Source organism: Grammomys surdaster, unplaced genomic scaffold, assembly GCF_004785775.1.
Source record: "Grammomys surdaster isolate TR1022 unplaced genomic scaffold, NIH_TR_1.0 223, whole genome shotgun sequence".
Classification (NCBI taxonomy): Eukaryota; Metazoa; Chordata; class Mammalia; order Rodentia; family Muridae; genus Grammomys; species Grammomys surdaster.
The window spans coordinates 2963344-2982799 of NW_021604668.1; the positions used below are offsets into that span (position 1 = coordinate 2963344).

At 44.1% G+C, this 19456-nt stretch overlaps 1 protein-coding gene across 1 annotated transcript in view; it reads right to left on the minus strand.

The window, feature by feature from the left end:
- The window catches only part of Ptprn2 (protein tyrosine phosphatase receptor type N2), a 732192-nt gene that overhangs the window by 426551 nt on the left and 286185 nt on the right, over positions 1 to 19456 (minus strand). Inside the window, exon 5 of the mRNA XM_028773201.1 lies at positions 4465 to 4627. Coding sequence (XP_028629034.1) covers positions 4465 to 4627 — 163 coding nt within the window. The remainder of the gene's footprint in view (positions 1 to 4464; positions 4628 to 19456) is intronic.

The following is a 19456-nucleotide window of genomic DNA, read 5'->3' on the forward strand; positions in this document are numbered from 1 at the left end:
AGGGAGAGGGAGAGGGAGAGGGAGAGGGAGAAGGAGAGTCAGGACACAAGGTTTTGGCTTGCTATGTAGCTGAGGATGGTCTTAAACTTCTGATTCTCCTGTCTCAAATTCCCAAGTTCTGGGATCATAGGAAAATGCCATTATGCCCATCTTTGAATATGAGTCTTGATTTTGCGGACATACAGGATAGAGCTGTTGGTTTTAAGATGAACAATCCTACCCAGAAGAAACAACCAAGTCATGGTTGTAACAGTTGTTACTCTCATGAACATGAGTGTATCTTACTGCACATCCCCAGCAGAGTTGACATCGTAATTTTAATATGTATAATTTTAATAAATATATCTTAGTTATCCTTTAAATTTTCACATATTTATACAATATATTTTGATCATAACCATGCATCATCACCTCCCAGTGAGTGCTCAGAACGTGACACCTTGTCTCTGTCTTAGCCAGGCTAGCGCATCTGAGGTAGTGGCTCTTCAACATCACTTCATTTCCTCAATGAGAGACACTGAACAGTGTTTTAAGGTTCATTTATTTTTATTTCGCATACACAAGTGCATGCATGCATGTGTGTGCATATGTGTTTCTGGTACCCTTAGAGGCCAAAAGACAATGTTGGACCCCTTGGAACTGAATTGATGGATAGTTGTGAGCTACCATGTGGGTACTGGGAGCTGAACCTGGGTCCTCTGCAAGAGCAACAAGTACTCTTCACCATGGAGCCATCTCTCCAACTCCAACACTGAACACTCTTGATGCCTTTTGTACATTGAACACATTGACCCTTTGTATATTTTTTTTCCTAAATAAAGTGTCTGTTCAAAATGTTTACACATTCTGCCCTGGGTTCCTTTTTTTCATCTTTACCAATGAACTACCAGCATACAATGCATGAATATGTTTGTTTGAACACAGGCATTGTCCCATAAAACCATCCACAGGACAAGGACTCTGAAGCATGAGGTCACATGGAGCAGGAGCTCCCTGCCTATGCAGAAATACCCTCCCCTTCCCCACATCACCGTGCAGTCGTCATCTGCTTCTGTTACCCACTGTTTTGTGTCTTCTGTCTATCATTTCAAGACCTACTCATGCTGCTTGCTGCTGCATGCCTTAATGCTTCATTCATTGTTAAGGGTCTGTCCCAATTACCTCTCACATGTTGGCAGGCGTTCCAGTTAGCTCTAGTTCTGCTCACTACTACTGAGATCACCACAGAACTTCCCTGTGCAAATTTTGAATGGACATATGCTTCCACTTATCATAAGAAGAGATGGAGTGGTTGGAACCTCCGGAGATGCATGTTCAACTTTTTAAGACATTTTGTAGTTCCAGACCTTCCACACCACTGAAACACACTGCCAGACTTATAAATTTCATTCAGTCTCCAATATGTGAGGTGTCAATCAGCTTCACATTGCCAGTCTAAGTTGTTCAGACTTCCCATCCCATCCACCCTCTCTTTTTCACATCTTCTCCAAGCTGCCCTGGTCTGAGTGCCTGCATTGTGCTCACAACGGTTGTGGTTCTGGTTGGGTTTCTCTGGTCCTCTGAAGAGGTTCTTGTTCATTGTGTGCAGCTGGCTCTTGACCAGCCTTTACATATAATGGATGCTCCCAGAAGTTCCCATGGAGCTCCTCTCCCTACTCTGGAGGATTACCTGTTGCTTCAATTTGTAGAGCCCCAAATCCTTAGGACTCTGAATATTTAGCTAGCTGAGGGTTTCTTGGAAACAACAGAGCAGCTGCTCATCTGAATATCCATGCTATGGGTGGTAGTTGAAGTCCCTAAACCATAAACAGGTTCAACAGTTGACCTCTAGCTGTCCTGTCATTCAGGATACCCCTGGTCCACCTTCCAATCCTGCTGCATGTCCTTCACATTGAATATTTATCTCCGTTACTGTACTTACTCCATTTCAACTATATGTTTGTTTGTTCGTTGTATGTTTTATCAAATACGACTGAAGATTCTGAAGGGCAGGTCAGTCTCTTATCTTTATAATCTCAGAGACCATTATATTGCTTTATATTAAATATGTTCTCAAAATGTTTCCGAAAGTAAATTAATGAATGGTATCAGTCAGCAATGGATTTCAGCTTGGCCCCCTTCGGTGACGTGTGGAATCAGGATGTAATGGTGCTCTATGGGTAAAACTGGGGCACACTAATGTTATGCAAAGCACCTCAAAAACTCCGAGCCAGCGCTACTCCTGTCAATAAATCAAGAAGGTGGGCTCCTCACTAACAACGCAGGAACAGTGGTGGTGTGGATTTAGTTATACATGTGTGTTCAACACATGTGTCACAGTGGCTCCTGGCCATGCCCGTTTAAGAGGAGCTCAGAAGTCCTATTCCCTATGGTTTCCATGATGAGGTAATCAGTCCAACAGTCTCAAAGAGAATAAACTGAAAATCCTGTCTATACTGGAGTCAGATTCTCCAGGATAGATATACAGAAAAGAAAAACACGATTTGTAAACAATTCACTAGAAATTGGATGCATGTTGGAACACCACCAGTGGCTACAGTTTAAATTGCTGCCGAGATAGCCTGTCACCCGATGGGAGGGGTGGAAGAAGCCCCTAGTTCCCGACTGGCTGCGGAGCCCCACGGCAGCTTGGATTGCTGCTGCACTTCTGTGCTTTGTGCAGACACTGCTCATTAGAAATGTGACTCAGCTCTCTCCTCATTTAAGCACTCAACAGAAAATAATGAGTTCTGGGCTTTCACACATTTTTATTTTTAAAAAAATATGAAGAAACATCTATCTGAATACAAGAAGGAAAAATGTGTAAACCAGAAGTGCCCCCCAGTGCTCGGCTTCTGAATAACTTGCAGCCATTGCTCTGAAATGGCCACCCAGTCGGATGATTATAATGTCCATTAGTTCACACTGGGTTGCTTTTGAAGGGAAATAACAGCTTTGGGGAAAAGACTGGGTTATAGGAATCTACTGGCACTGTTGTGGCTACCTGTGGTGTGAGGTCATCCTGCTGAGTGGTAGTTTCAAGGAACCCAGGAGCCAACAGTGTGAGTAGTACTGGTGTCATGGTATTCTGGGCACACTCAGTGCCAGCTTCCCTTGCCAACTGCTCTTTCTGGGCTGTGGGGGATGTGAGCACTTGCCACTGTTTCTCCTCTCTATGAGTCCAGAGCCCATAGAAGTATCTAGAAAAATCTGGCAGCCTCTTGTGGACACCTGTCAAGAGGAGCCCTTGTTCTAGCAGAGCAAATGATGTTGTCTCACAAGGGGAAGGCTTCAAGTACCTTCAGGGAATCAGATGCTGGTGTTGGGCTCACAGCAGCATACCTATCAGGACTGAGGAAGCTCAGGACTGAGGAAGCTTTGGTATGGGTTAGGGGAAAATCTCCAGATGTCCCTTGGTGCTTAGCAACATACTACAGTCAGACAGAAAACACAGCTCAATGTGGTAGCACAGTGGACATTCATTAGAAAGAGCTGTTGAGCCTGTAAAAGGCTTAGCCACACTCCAGGGAGTTTGACTTGCCCAGCCCCCACCCCCCACTCTCACCCTTAGAGATGAGCTAGTTCTCAGGCTCCACACTGACTTCTGGAATCCAGAGCCCTTTGGCACTTTTTTAAAGCAATTAAAAGTCTGGCAAGTCTGCTTACAAGCTGCTCTGAAAACATCTTGGTGGCAATACTTTGACACCTTAAAAGCCCATTGAAGTTCTAACGATTCCTTTAAAATGTGATTCATCTCCTAAGCAAGCTCTAACATCCTGGCTGAATGAGCCAGGATCACTCATTTCACTAACAGCTGTACTCCGTTATAACTTTCATAATCTGAGCTTTTGCCTCCAAACAAGGTCTTATCACTTTCTTACTTTGTACCTTGGACCTAGCTGGCAAGTCTGGCCCTGAATAGCATGGTGATTGTCCTATGCCTAAGCCTGTCTTTGACAGATGGACAGTTGTTTAGAACCCCAGCCTGAAAGTCTTACTGTTTTGAGCACCAAGTCATCTTGATACTGTATCCTAGATAGGCAGTCATTCTGTTGTCCTGAGATATCCCCACCAGTGACTTTACCAGAAATTAGAAATCCCTAGGGATATAGCAATTGCTGATTTAAAAACAGGCCAGCCAGGTACCAGACCTAACTCCAGCCATTTTCAGATGCTCTTGCCATCTGGGCTAGGTCTCCACTCCTATCCTAAACACTTTTCTTTCAGACTGGGAACAGAGCTCTTCCTTGAGTTCTTAGCTCTAGATTTCCTGCATTGGTGCCTGGAGTTAGTGCAGGCCCAGGGTCCAGAACCTCCTTGCATGCAGCCTCACCGTTCCAATGCTACCCAGAGCCTGTGGTCAGGAGAACAGCTGCTGGGGGCCTCCTCTGAGACCGCTCACTCTGCTAAGTCTGATGTCTGTACAAATAACATACAAACAGGTAAAAGACAACTCTGGCCACAAGGAGTAAGCTGAAACATCACCTTGGCTGGACGAGTCTCATGCTCTATCCTGGGGTGTGCATTTGCCGTTGGGGCCTGGGACAGAAGCTCCAGGTAGGGCAGATAGCGCCGAAGGGTCTTGGCCAGGGCTACCTCATCCTCCAGGCTGAACCATTTTTCATTATCAGTGTTCTGTTGTAAGGACCTGAAAAGCAAAGAGAACAATGATTCAACCCATGTTTGTTCCACGCTGAGCCTGAGATAGGGACAAGTGTGAGCGTGGTATATGCACAGCCCCAGCAGCCTGCAAGGGTGCAGCCGTACAGTGAGCTGATGGCCAACACTTCTGTATCTCCTTGACCAGTGTTGTGTCTTAGGAAGCCTGGACTCGCTGTTCCCACAGTGGCTGGAATGCAGTGGAACTGTTAGACAGGACTGATGAGTGGCCCAACAGGACTCCACAGTGTCCTGTGACATTGTTGACATGAGACAGATGGACATGGAGCACAAAAAAAAAAAAACCCACCCACTACTGGCACCTGCAGCATGAACTCTACGACTCAGCCATGTGGCTCAGATCGGTCATCAAACATGCATGTGTATTTTTATCAAATCCACACCCAATTCTGTACCCTTTATCCCCCAGTACTTTCTCTTCCCAACTTCATTTGATTTTATTCCACCCTTCTATCTTTTTTCTGACTTTTCAAAACAGGGTTTCTCTCTGTAGCCCTGGCTGTCCTAGAACTCAGTCTGTAAACCAGGCTGGCCTCAAACTCACAGAGATCCACCTGCCTATGTCTTCCAAGAGCTGGGATTAAAGATATCACTGCCCAGCTTGCTTTTCTTTAAAAGTCATTCACTGTATGGGCTAATTTTATGTTAACTTGACACAGGCTAGAGTCATCTGAGAGGAGGGAAGCTCCTTGAGAAAATACCTCCATATGATAAGGTTGTAGACAAGCCTGTAGGGCATTTTCTTAGTTAATGATTGGTATGGAAGGGCTCAGCCCATTGTGGGTGGGGCCATCCCTGGGCTGATGGCCCTGGCTTCTATAAGAAAGCAGGCTGAGCGAGCCATGAGAAGCCAGTAAGCAGCACTTCTCCATGGTCTCTGCATCAGTTCCTGCCTCCAGGTTCCTGCCATGTTTGAGTTCCTGCCCTCACTACTTTCAATGATGTTGTTCCATGGAACTGTGAGTAAAATAAACCCTTTCCTCCCCGTTTCTTTTGGTCATGATGTTTCATCACATCAATTCTGACTCAACTAAGACTTTCAGAGTCTACTTAGTTCTGCCTGTTATGTGTATGAGTGTAGGGTCAGCTAGTCCTACTGGAACATGGGTAAACTCTCAAGGACCACAACCCTGGAAAGAATTAGCCCTCCATCCCCCAGCAGCTGTCAACTACCAAGTGTCCTTAAAAGGAGATTTTTAAGGGATAGAGATATGGCATAGTGATTGTGTAGGTACCTAGCCTAAGGATTCTGGTTCAATCCCCAGAACTACACATACACATAAAAGCATCTACGGTGCTGAGAAAGGCAGCCAGAGAGAGGACTGGCATGACACAGACATGGGGAAGGCAAAGAGAGTTTGTGGAAAAGGCAAAGGGTACTTTAAACCCTACAAAATTCTGTGAGCTCTGGACAACAAGAAAAAAAGAGTATAGCCTTGGTAGTATGGAAGAGTCAGGTGTGACTCCTCCCCCCAGCAGGGCCCAGGCTCACTCCACCTTTGTTTTAGCACAGGGGTACCCTGAATGAGTTCTGACAATGGAATGATTGTTTTTACACTTAATACTAACTTTGTGACATGCTGTTGCAGTGCCCGGGCTCTGCACACCAGCCAACTCTGCTGTCAGGTGGTCTGTGTTAACATCTGTGCCATAGAAGTCCAGGAAGAGAAGTCTGAAGTTGTAAACACCTTGGGTGTGGGGCTCACCCTGTACATAGGGTAGCAAGGTCAAGGCCAAAGAATCCCAGGCTTGGGTGACCTATGGGCCTGATAACTGCAGAGAACAGAGAAAAGCTACAGATAGCTTGTAGGAACAGTTGGATGCAACTGCATCAGAAGTCAGCAAGGGCCATGGCAGCTCTAAGAGAGGTGTCAGAGGAGTAGCCAGGCATCACAGATCCTGAACAGGGTCTGGACAAGCCAGGACAATGGGACAAAGATTCTAGAACGTGAAGACCCATGTGGTATGTCATGGTGGAGGTGGGAGGAGAAGGATGTCAAGAAGACATTGACCAATTAACCAATAGCTAACTCCAAGCTCCTTCCAAGTCTCTCCCAGGAAGAATCCCACCTGACCTGTAGCCTGTGTGGGCAGCAGGCCAGCTGCATTGAACATTCTGTCTTCCACACTAGTGCTCATCGCCTGTCCGACCAATGAGGCTGCCTTCTGATGAAGGAATGAAATGCAGGCAGGTTCATCGATGAGCCAGGACTAAAACCATATAGATAAACCACACAGCTAATAAGTGTCAAAGACTTCTCTAGCTGAGCAAGTCTAATGGCTGGGAATGCTGACAGAATGCTTTGAATTCTGAGTACTTTCGGGCTTTCGATTCATTAAGCCCCTTGTTTATGTCTAAGAAGGAGATGGGAATTAGTCAAATAGGTCAGATCCTCTGAGCTAATGTGGGCCCTGGCTGCCCACACCATATTGCCTAGAAATCTTCCCAAATCCCCAGTGTCAGCCACCATTAGCTCACCTTCCCTCAGATCTCTTGTAGGGCTGCCTCCATACCTCCCAGTCCCTAGCAGTAGTCTCCTGGCTCTGCCCTGCAGCATGACCCCAGCAGAGAGAACCTTCTCATCTCCTTTCCCTCTACCCCTGGGGAGACTTCCCAGCTGGAGGCTGCGACTTTTCTGAAGCAGAAGCAGAGGCTACCCCCACCCCACCTCAGGTCTGGCCCCTCCTGGCTCACTCAGATCTCTGCTGAGCAAGGATGTGACATCACCAGGGCGATGGCACAAAGCAGTTAAACTCAAATGTGCAGTTGCAAGACTCTACAGCTGTTCTACTTGTGTTCTTCATTTGATTCCTCGATGCTAGTGTTCAGTGGATATTTCTGTATTATAAATGTTTCTTTCGTTGGTTCATTAGCCATAATTCTAAGCGGCTGCTTTACAGTGCATTGTATTCACCCATAACTGAGTCTGTTACAAGTGCCTGTGAGTGACAGTCACAGCTCAGGTGACCTACAGAAAACAAGTACAGCAAACCTGTGAGCTTTCTCCCTGCTGTCCTGTGTGTGACTATCTTTGTTGCCACAAATTACATTTACAGTTACAGACGAGCCCCACAATGCATTGTATGTTGTTTAATCAATCGACTCTGCATGAGATCGAAATAGCGAGTTACAATCACAGGTCCCTGGTGCTCACTGGCTTTTGGGGCGTGCATCCCAGTGCATTAGCCTGGCTTCTTTTTCTCCCCTCACAGCTATGACAGAAAAGCTGCTTCAGCTCCTAGATCGCTGAGAAAATATTAAGTTTATCATTGCATTTGAAAGGTGTTTTGAGGCATGTGGAGCTCTGGTATAAATTTCCTTTTTTTCTCAGTGTGTTCTTGCTTTTGAGAACACCTAAGAACAACTAGCAACCACACCTTTCTCTCTCTTCCTTCATGCTCTCTTGCTGGGATTTGGAGCAATTTGATCACAGTGTATCTTGGTTTTTCATATTCGTTTTTCATGGGGGAGTCATAGAGCTTCCTAGGTGTGGTTGTTTAAATGAGAAATGTCTCTCTTGGGTTCAGCTATTTGAACACTTGTTCCGCACATATTGTGTAACAGTTTCCTCAAGAAATTGAAACGTTCCATTCTGTTGGAAAGCTCCTTAAGACAGAAGTTAACCAACTCCAAATACTTTCAGGAAGTCCCTGAAACTGACCAGATCCACTGGTTTTCTTCCAAGTAGCTGATCCAGTTTGGTCTCAAGAGTTTTCTTGGCGGTTTGGCTTGTCTGAGAGCAACTCTCAGCAGCCTTTATTGAACACTCTTGGGAGAGAGAAACCCAGTGGATCTGGTCAGTTTCAGGGACTTCATAGGTACCAAGCTACCTGGAAAATGTTGAGACCAACTGAGCTACCTAGAAAGAACACTCTCCAACCTGTTGAACTGCCTGCAGGCTACACAATGTGCTCCAGGCTACCAGCTTTGTGAACCATCACCCATGCTGGGGTGAGCTTTGATGATGCAGCTGTCTGGTGAGTCATTCCTACTTTGCTAAGTAACCTTTTGCTCATATTCCTCTAAGTAACTCAAAGGTTCACTAAGTTGAACTTTGGTGATCACTATCTGGAATGAGTAGGTGTGTGTGTGGACACACGCATGTGTATAGATGGATGGATGGATGGATGGATGGATGGATGGATGGATGGATGGATGGATGGTCATGGTGGTGTGTATGTGTTGCATCCCCCCAAGAAAAGTGTTGTTGCACATCACCAATTAGTGGCACTTTGGTGTGAGGTAATGCTGCTTTAGCTGGTGCAACCTTGCTGGAGGAAGTACCTCACTGGGGACAGATTTGAGAGTTTATAACATTGCCCTACTTTGGGTTCATGCTCTGGCTTATGTTTATGGACATTCCCTCTAGAACAATAAGCCATAATAAACTCTCACTTCCTTACAGATGCCTTTGGACATGGTGTTTTATTACAACAATGGAGAAGTAACTAATACAGTACATCTCTGGGTTTATCATTTTCACCATGTGGAAACAATTTTGGTCTTCTGCAAATGGCTTTTGACTTTTTGCCAATACTTCTTTCTCTCCCTGGGGTTCTTTCTGCCTTCGTGCATATTTGGTCTCTGAATGTCTCTGGATTCACTGGTGATGCTTACTTTGCTCTACCTTCTCTCTGTTCTTATTGCTGTATCTCTGGATTTGCTAGACTTTTCTATATGCATCTTCCTTGCTATTAGCCTAGCATGCACTCTTCATATCTCCCACCTCTTCCATTTGCATCATTCCATCTGAACTCATGGGTCTCACTTTTCTGCCTCTCCTTCTATTTAGTAATCCTTGATTATTCTACACTCTGTATTTTTTTTCTCTTTGGGTGATATACACTCTTGTACTTCCATAACATTTTTCTTTTTGTTGCTCCTTTTGCTGTTGCTGTGGTTGTTAAGAGTCAGTCTAGCTATGTAGTTTAGTTTGGGGGCTTCAACTCATGATCTTCCTACCTTGGTCTTTCAATGCTGGTATTAACATGTCTAGCTGCTAGCTGACATTAGCCTCTTGCCCTCTATTCTCACTGAGTTCTTGAGAACAATTCTACCCTTCAAATTGTGCCTGTAAGATGACTATAGTGGCAGTTATCTACACGTTATTCCTCTAGAAACCTGAAATCTCTGCTGCTTGATCTCAAATGAAGGTCCTTTTTTGAAGACCACACCTTGCATACTGTGGAAAGGTTGGTGTGTCACATGGCAGGATGTTCCCAATCCCTCAAGATATGGTGGGCACTTTCAGTACTCATGGTGACTACACATACCTCCAAGGTCTTCCCTGTACAGCTCTTGCTGTCTTGCCAACATGTAACATCGAATGCCTCACTGTGGTCAATGCTGGCAGGTACCCAGCCCCCACCGTGTTCAGTCAACTTACTCCCATGTGTGATGACTTAGGGAAATCAGAAAGTTACTGCTTGTCCTATGACTTGCTGGCTTTATAAAGAATGAATGTACCTTTGACATCAGATGTAGCCTAGTGAGGGGAAGTATCTCAGAAACCCATCACAATGTTCAGGATTATAGGAAACTCATCTAGAAACAAATCCAGTATAGTCACTGGAGAGAGGGCTGTGTACACAAGGCACAAATAGAACTCTGGATGGCTAAAATGTTCAGTTTATTGACCTGTGTTCCTGGCAACTCACATGCTAATGTCAAAAGTTGTCAGATTATTTTTGAGCACTCCTACTTCACAGAATATAAAATATATCTGAATGAAACAACACAAGTCCCCCAAAGAGTGTTGTCACCCAGCTATGTCCCCTACAAAGTGGCCTTCTGAAAGGATCTGGCTACCTAATCTTCCATCCTAGTCTAGCCATCAGCATCCCCCTCTCTCAAGTCAGCCATCTCTGAAGATTCAGCAAGCCCTGCCTGGGGTGGGATTGGGCTCTTGAGACCACTGTTACGGTGCCTGTGAGATCATGGCCCACCTCAGTCAAGCCACCATATTCACTCTCTAGACTGCAAGCTAGATACTGCTACAACTGTTATGGGTCTTCCTAACTGCTCAGAGTCTTGCTGGGCTTGGGTACAGAGCTCTTGCTGATTTGGGTATCATTGATATAGTATTCCAAGCAAGGCATCATCCATCCCTGTAGAGTCCATGAGGCCTGAGGCCTGGCACCACATTATTCAATTTATATGGACCAGGCCTCAGACAAATGAAACTGTTTTCCTCACAAGATATCAGTCCATGGATCTTAACAACCTATCCACACATGGGAGTTCAAAATGGTGACCAAGGGTAAGGTTCATACAAGTTTTCAGTCATTTTTGCTTGCTGCCTGCTATCATTGGGCTTTCTTAGAACTAGGAAAAATGTCTTTTTCACCACAGGCTAGCCTGTACTACCTTCTATCCTAACAGCAAGATCTGTACTACATAAAACAAAAAGCTACTCTCAAGAGATTTGGCTGTGGCCACATGCCGATCCTACCATACTCTGTGTATGAGAGGAACATACATGTATAAATAGGAGGTACAACAGACTGATTCCTGTGCAAGTGAGCCCCAGAACATTGTCCTAGGTAATAGGTTCTGGGTTTTAATGTCAGGTTTCATAAAATACATTCTCTTCCTTCAAGGTGCTCTGTTGGCTGATGTTTTATGTCAGACACCCAGAGCATCTAATCAGGATGCCTAGCCCTTGTCTGAAATACTTTGAGGTTTGGAAACTTCTGGATTTGAGTGATATTTACATAGGCAGAGTGAGATATTTGAGGATGAGGCACAAGTTTAAACATAAAATTCAGTTGAATTTTACACAAGACACAGAGGCTAACATTCACTTTATAGAGTCTATTTAGTGAACTCTCCCTCCTCTAAGTGATAGCCTTGTAAGATCACTTAATGAATCCTTTATCTTGGATGGATTCTTAAGTCTATCTAGTGACTCCTGTGCCTAGTAGAATTTCTTGTTTACATTATTTTAATGTTAAAAACAGTTTCAGGTATTGGATTTCTGGGTTAAAGGTACCTCAATTTGTGTGTGTGTGTGTGTGTGTGTGTGTGTGTGTGTGTGTGTGTGTGTGAGAGAGAGAGAGAGAGAGAGAGAGAGAGAGAGAGGAGAGTGTGTCCATGCCATGTGTGTCCTTCCAAAGACTTCAACACTATAATTTGAACAAAATCAGATGTAGAAAATTATTTGTACCATCCTCTAGAGAGGCATTTCTGGGAAGATGCCATGATCCAGAGGAAGACGCATTACTACCTGGAACATTGCCAATGTCACACCTACAGTGGACCAGGGAAGCATCGCTTCATCCCAACATGATCATTCCATGCCACGCTTACTGTGACCTAGATATGCTTTAGAAAATGTAATGGGGCTTTAAGTGGATATAACTCATTATAGATTCCTCACATAAAAGTTTACTAGGAGTCAGGCACAAACTGATGTTTCATGTGACAAGACAGATTTTCAAAGATGTGTTTGTTATAGGGGTATCTAAAGGAGGAGGACTGAAAGTTCAAGGCCAGCCTAGGCTGCAAAGCAAGAAAGGTAGAAAGAAGAGAAGGAGGAAGATGGAGAGGAATAAAAGAAGGAGAAGGAAGGGATTATGAAAAGAAGGAAGGAAGAAAGGAAAATATTCAGGCAGTCAAGCTGCTACTATTATGGGTGATAGCAGCATATACTTAAAATTCTAGCAAGAAAATACAAGTAAAAACTACAGTGAAATATCATATCACCCATTAGAATGGCTATCCTGAAAATACAGAAAGAGACACTGGTGAGAATGCGACAAAGACACTCTCACATTGCACAACGCTGCTGAGAATGTAAATGTGTATAATGGTTATGGGGAACAATATAGAAGGTCCCAGGAAGTCTGAAAGTAGGGCTGTCAGGGAATCTGGTCATCTGCTTCAAGATATTCATCCAAAGGAACTGGAATCATGTGTCAAGAAAATGCTGGAGCTGATGCTGATTGCCACACTATTTACAAGTGCCACAGTAGGAGATGGGTCTAGGCAGCTATTGTGGACAAATAAACATACACCATGATCAGTCATGCAGCCATGAAGAATGAAATTCTATCCTTTGCAGCAAAATAGATGGAACCAACCAGGGAACATGCTAAATGAAACAAGCTGGGCATTTTTTAAAAAGCCAAATAAAAGACATGTAGTCTCTCACATGGCCATCCTGAATGGAGGAGAGTGGACACTTGTGATTGAAATGGTGTAGGAGTGGAGGACACAGGGAGACTGAATCCCAAGCACCAGAGCACAGAAAGGAATAGATCCTGGTGAACGCAGCACAGGGCTGGCCACAGCTCACAGTGACACACCCTGTTCTTTGAGGGGCCTGGGGAAAGACACTTGAACTCTATACACAAGAAAGGACTGAAGGGAGGAAAGGCCATTGGTCTTGACCTGATCTGTGTATGCCCTAGGTGCACAAGTGGCAGCCAGACTCAATTCATGCATGCATGCCCCAAAAGAGGTCTCCTAAAGCTGAGATTCATCAGAAATTTTCCCATCTCTGTTTCTCTCATGTGAAAAACCCATCCTATCACCAGCCAATGTCTGTAATTCTAGCACTTAGCAATGAAGACAGGAGGAAAGACCATGGGCTCCAGGCCAGCTTGTACTACAATATTTGATCCATCTGAAAACAAAAATAAGACCAGCCCTTGGAGAAGGATATTTGATCACAGTATCAATGAACCCCAAGATTCTGTTGTTTGCTGGAAAACCTGTTTCTAGTTGTTGTGCTCAGCCCTTAGCACACACCTTTAACCCCTCTGCCTAGAATACAGACACACCCTTAGTACATACCTTCAATCCCAAACAATGAAAAGTTTGTAGAAGGACGGGCCCATATTTGAAAGTGATGTCTAATTGAGTGGCAGACAGAGTGACGAATCAGAGAAAGATTTGACAGAGTAGGCTATGCCTAGCTCTCACATGAAGACAGAGGAAAGGGAAATTACTTGAGGGAGCAATGTAGAGAGAGAGAAAAAAAAAAAGGAAGGGAGGCAGTTTCACTGGGAGAGTCTTACAGAGACAAGTTAAGGAGAGAAAAACTTAGATACAGGTGAAAACAGAATGAGCCAGAGAATGAGAAAGATCCAGAAGATCAGAAAAGACTGCTAGAGTTAGTTTGAGGCCAAACATAGCCATCCAGAAGAAACTGAGAGAAACCAACTTCAATCAGTCAGCTTGAAAAGGAGTTTGAGCTAAAACAGATGAGTTGAACCAACCAGAGAGAGCTCAGATAGAACAAGAAAAGGTGATCTTATTCAGCAGCATGTCTCAGAGGAAAACATCCTAGGCCTAGATTAGATTTCATGGAGGCTAGAAACTTCCAGAACTAAGTCTAGGTGAACAGACTGAGGTAGTAAGCCTTAGACAGCAATTACTTCAGGAGAATGAAGTTATAATTACATGCCCTGCCTTGTTGCCAATGTCTGGTCCAGCCCATGGCAAACATATAATTTATGTGATAGTTCAAAGTTCTGTGCATCTCAAACCACAGCTAATTTTTCTGACTACTTCTTAATGGGTAGAATTTCATTTTCTATGTTATTAGATGATAATTTAGCAGATCCATTTACTCTCCTGGTATTTTGTTTATTTTTCTCACCAATCGATAATCAATGCAGACAGAGGCAGATCATGAAGGTGCCTTTAAATGTTTTGTTTTGTTTCATCTTGTTTTGTTTTGTCTTGCCTGTGTCTCTTCTGTGCATGGGACATAGTTTGTAATCCTGCAGTAAGTCATGTTGACTGAGTGACCACCATCACCCTGTATACCGCATTGTAGCAATCAACATGGACTTTTACCGGATCACTTGGCTTCAAGGCAGCCAATAATTTATGGGAACACTTCCACCTTCTGTAAAGGTCAAATGTCTCTCACATCTGGACTCCATGCTTCATACTGCCCCCTTGAATGTACTGTGATTTGCCCTTGCATATGCTGCTAGAAGTTGCCATGTAATCTGTGGGATGAAAAGAAGCTAAGGAGAGCAGAAAGGGACTCAGCAACTGTCCTTTTATGTCACTTGGCTTCACATGCAGGCCCTGGGCCAACCAACATGGAATATGGAGGTGGTACCTCATATACACCAGCCACCTAGTCCTGGTTCCCATCTCGGATCTGCAGAAGACAGCCAGTCTTGGTTCTCAATGATCCTGTGTGTGCCAAGCCTCACCCTTCATAGCAACATCTGATACATCCTGTGCTGGTCTGTGTGTGGCTCTGTCCAATTCAACTCACCACATGGCCTCTTCTACCTAAACCAAAGCATTTATATGTGGGGGACTGTAGCGAGATATTTTTCCCGCAAGTTGAGAGGAGCTAAAGTGGGAGGAGTAAGGAGAGGAAGAGGAGAAGGAAGAGGAGGAACTAGGGGAGAGAGCACTAGAGAGAAGGGAACATGGAAGCGGGCGTGCGCCTGTCTCTAGTAGTCAAAGACAGTTGATATATCTAGGTCAGGTATTGGGTTACACCTCTGATTGTGTGGGCATCTTGTTATTGAGCATTACCAAACATATAAAGCCTTTGGATCATCTAAGCATTAGAGTCTCATTCCTACTGGGCCTGAGTGAATGGTGGGGTGGTCTGGGCTAAGCCCAGCCTTGTGAAGACAATGTGGAAGATTGGCAGAGCCATCTCCCACGCTGGCGTCTCATGGGTGGCAGGGCTGTTGTTTCTGGCTGTTTCTAGCTGTGGTGCGCACATGGCCTGTGGCTTTGGAACATGCCTGCTAAGCTAGGCAGAGCCACTGCAGCTTAGATAGTCAGCTTAACCAGCGGCTGATTTTAAAAATTACATTAACAGGGGACCTCAAATGACCAGCTATGACTGCTGCACTCTCAGCTTATGGATCAAGTATGGATTCTCAAAGAAAGACCAAGTTCTCTCCTATCTCTCCACTCTCTCCATCTCCTCTGAAAATGGAGCCCAGAGATTGCACGTATTAATAAACATTTTATCACTGAGCTACCCTGTAACTCACCTCCTCCCATTTCTTAAAAACTTGAGACAGGGTCTCATTCTATATTTCAGACAGGTCTTTAGCTTTTGATTTTCCTGCCTCAGCCTCCAAGAACCAGGACAAGAGGCACATGGTGTAGCCCACAATGTTCAGCCTTCTCTTCACTGTGAATGAATCACCAATTTGAGGCAAGCTATTCTGTCTCTCTGGAGATGGATGTCGTGTATGAGAGAGGTCCAAACTCCATCTCATGGCCAGCTGTGAATCTGCTGAGGAAAGCCTGAAGGACTCGTGGTCACCATTGTTACCAACGGTGACATCCTGTTATTCAGACACACTGCAGGTCCCTTGCCCTTTCCTTCTTTCAAAAATTCAGTGACTTTTGTGACTTATGCTGGTGGGGGTGGGTTCTGGTAGAACAAGAAGGAAGTGTCTGGGGTAGGAAGGGAAGAAGCTAAAGCAAAACTAGCCCCTACTCTCTAGGGATTGGGGACACATGGGCTCATTTAATTAATAATTGAATAAGTCTGTTGCTTGGAAACCTGGGGTGATGGCTATCTATGAATTTACAATCAGACACAGTTATTTAAAATGCCGAAGAAGACAAATGCAAGCAAATCACAGAGCACAGAGGAAAAAAAAAGGCCCAAGCACTGCTAATGTGGATGCCCCGCTGGGCTCCAGCAAATTCCTCAGAAGCGTTTGGTGTTGGTTATGAAGCCTGTACTTCAAACAAAAGTGTCCGTGGGTCAGATTTTAAAGGAAGCCACAGATTAACCAGGAAGCAAAGGCAAAGTGAGAGCAGCAGCGCCATCCTGAGGCAGGAGGGAGGGATACAGCAGAAGCTCCCAGGCTCTGGATGATCACAGCTGCAGGGATCTGGACAGGCTGGTAGCATCACAGTCCAGGGCCAGAGTGCAGTGCTCATAAAGCATAATGCTGGTGAAGCAGGAGGGACCATGACAAAGGAGGTTTCACCTGAGACATCTTATTAAGCCAAAATATGAACAAAGACATCCTAAGCTCATGTAAGGCCACTGACATTTATATTTTTAATTTATAAACACAGCATATTATATGTAAAGTTATAAAGTACATAGATAAGTGTGCATGCTGGAAAATAGTGGGTAAAAATACACTTTTGAGTCATCCATTGGAAACACAAAAGTTATTGCACAAATAGGGCCCCCCCAAATAACCTCAAATTTTCTAAAAATTTCAAAAAAACAAGCAAAATTTCAAAAAGTTCAAATCTAACAGCAGACTAAAAAGCAGTAACATTTGACTCTCAAATTTACAGGCTGAAACACAGAAATGTGAGAAAAAGGGAAAAAGTTATATGCCTTAATTGTTCCAAAAAAGATGTTAAACGACAGTCACAGGTATATAGAGAAAAGCTCAGGAGGAGGTGGTACCAAGGCCATGACCAGAAGCAATGTAAACAAGATCTTCAACTTAAACTTAAGAAGCTACATTAAAAACAGTAAGTCTGGAGATACCAGAAAGAAGAAAGCCCAAGAAGTAGGTTTTTTAAAAAAAATATTTTAAGTAGATGAAAAGAAAACTTAAGTTTAAACTGTCACATGGATTATAGACACACAGGGCTGAGCCCTTTCTTCACGCTGACAGGGCAGCACGTGGGCACTAGGCTAACATCCTGAAAGTCTCTATGGAGACAGCTTTCTTTGAAGATACTAACAATGAGAGACTGTGAGACCTATGTACAAAGAAAGATGATGTTTAAATATATCAGGGAACAGATCATTTCAATGACAAAGAAAAGTTTCCTGGTGACTTTGGGGTAAAAATGGGGGACTGTGTAATTGACAGGTGACAATGATGTGGTGGAAAAGCAGGGGGCAGGGAGTTGAGGAACAGACCAGGGGGCTGGGAGCTGGGAACAGGAAGAAGGAGGGGAAGCAGGATGCAGGGAGCTGAGAGCTAGGGAACAGGAAACATGGAGCACGGAGCAAGGGGCAGTGAACTAGGAGCCAAAAGCAGGGAGGTGGACTTGGGGAGCAAGATACAGGGGGCAAAATACAGAGAACTGGGGTCAGGCTGTAGGTTATGGCTCGTGACTTGACGGTAGGGTTTTCATAGAGTTCCAAAGGCCCACAGTATCCAATGGGAATCTCCTAGACTGATAAAGACAAAGGTGAGAGGTTAGAGGGTCAAAATGAGGGGACTTCATGAGACCTAGGGGCCATAGAGAAAGGGTTATGACATAGTGGAGTCTGGGCCTTGGGTGAGGAGCCAGGAAGAAGAGTCTGGCCTCCCTCCACTATGTGTACAATGGACACTATCTCAGCGATCAGATCAAAGAAAAGACAAGGCCAAGAGACTAGGAGGACACAGGAGCCATGAAGCCAACTCTCCTTGACATAACGGAGCTCAGAGGGTGGACATGTAGAATACCTAGCCAGTTCCTCCCAGAAGCTCTTGTCGGTCCTTGGAGATGGATGGCCAGTCTCATTCCCTTCCACTCACGAGGAAGGAAGGAATTCAGGAGAGCAGAAAGTTCTTGTTTTGTTTTAAAACCCTGTCTCAGGCCTTCTCTGATTCAGAGACAGAAACACTCCTCAAGACACAGAAAAAAAGGCAGTGAAAGACAGACAGTGAAAGAAAGTCACTGGCATTTACTTCATGATTAAGTAAGCATTAAAGACAAATGTCTAGGCACCTAACATATGTCAAGATACATTTACAATTAAATATATATATATATATCTGCATATACACAAACTGTTTTATATAATTTTATAATAATTTCTATAAATACATAATAAATACATTCTTAAATGCATCTACAACTTGATGAAAATATAAGCATACATACATATATACACACATCATACATATGTACATACATACATCATACATATGTACATACATGCATGAATATATACATCATACATACATCATACATATATACATCAGCCTCTTTATAATGGATGTCTCCAGGAATATTAGTCCACTCTGTATGAAACAGAGACTCCATTCATACCACACACAGACTCACTGTCCTACTCAAGTGCCCCCTTTTTACCCATTTTTACTGTTGGTCCCACTAGATTTGAAATGGCCTCCATGGTGACTTGGGGGCTCTGAATCACTCGACACACACAGTCATAAAGGCAGAGAATCATATTTTGTGTTACAAATATTTCTACACGGAAACTTTAATTCAAGAATATTCTGTTGCTTAGAGAAACAATGGACCTTGCAAACTCAGTCTTTTGGAAAGGTCCCAGAGGTCTGTTCTTTAATCTCAGAATACAGCACACACCAGTCCAGGCTTATTCTTGCAGTAGTTTCTCTTTGGGCAATGTTTCCCATTTTGTGACCTACAGGAAGTGGGACCCCCAGGTCATCCCCCTATATCTGTAAGTGAAGGTGGATGAGATGGCACAGAACTAATTGTTGCTCAATATAGGTTGCTTTTGGAAAGAAGGACCACAACTTTCTGAATTAATCTTGCTCACTGCAATATAGTTAACATAATTTCCTAGTAAGAAACCAGAGTTCTTGACCTCATTTTGCTAGACCATGGCTCTGAAGGTGCAGGGCTCTTCTGGAGTCCAGGGACAAGTTAGAAAAGACCCACAGTGTGCCTCTCAGTGTCCACGGCACCATACTGCAGGGTTACTTCACTGTATAAAAGATGCCTTTGCAGATCATCTTCTTCCTCATGGGTATCCATTCTACACTCAAAAGGTAGAGGTTGCTTTGCTATGCTAAAAGTAGCCAAACTTAATGATATGGCTATGTGTGGAGAGCCAGAATACTGCCATGAGAGCAGTGTGTGTAGCCAAGGTCATGAGAGCAGTGTGTGTAG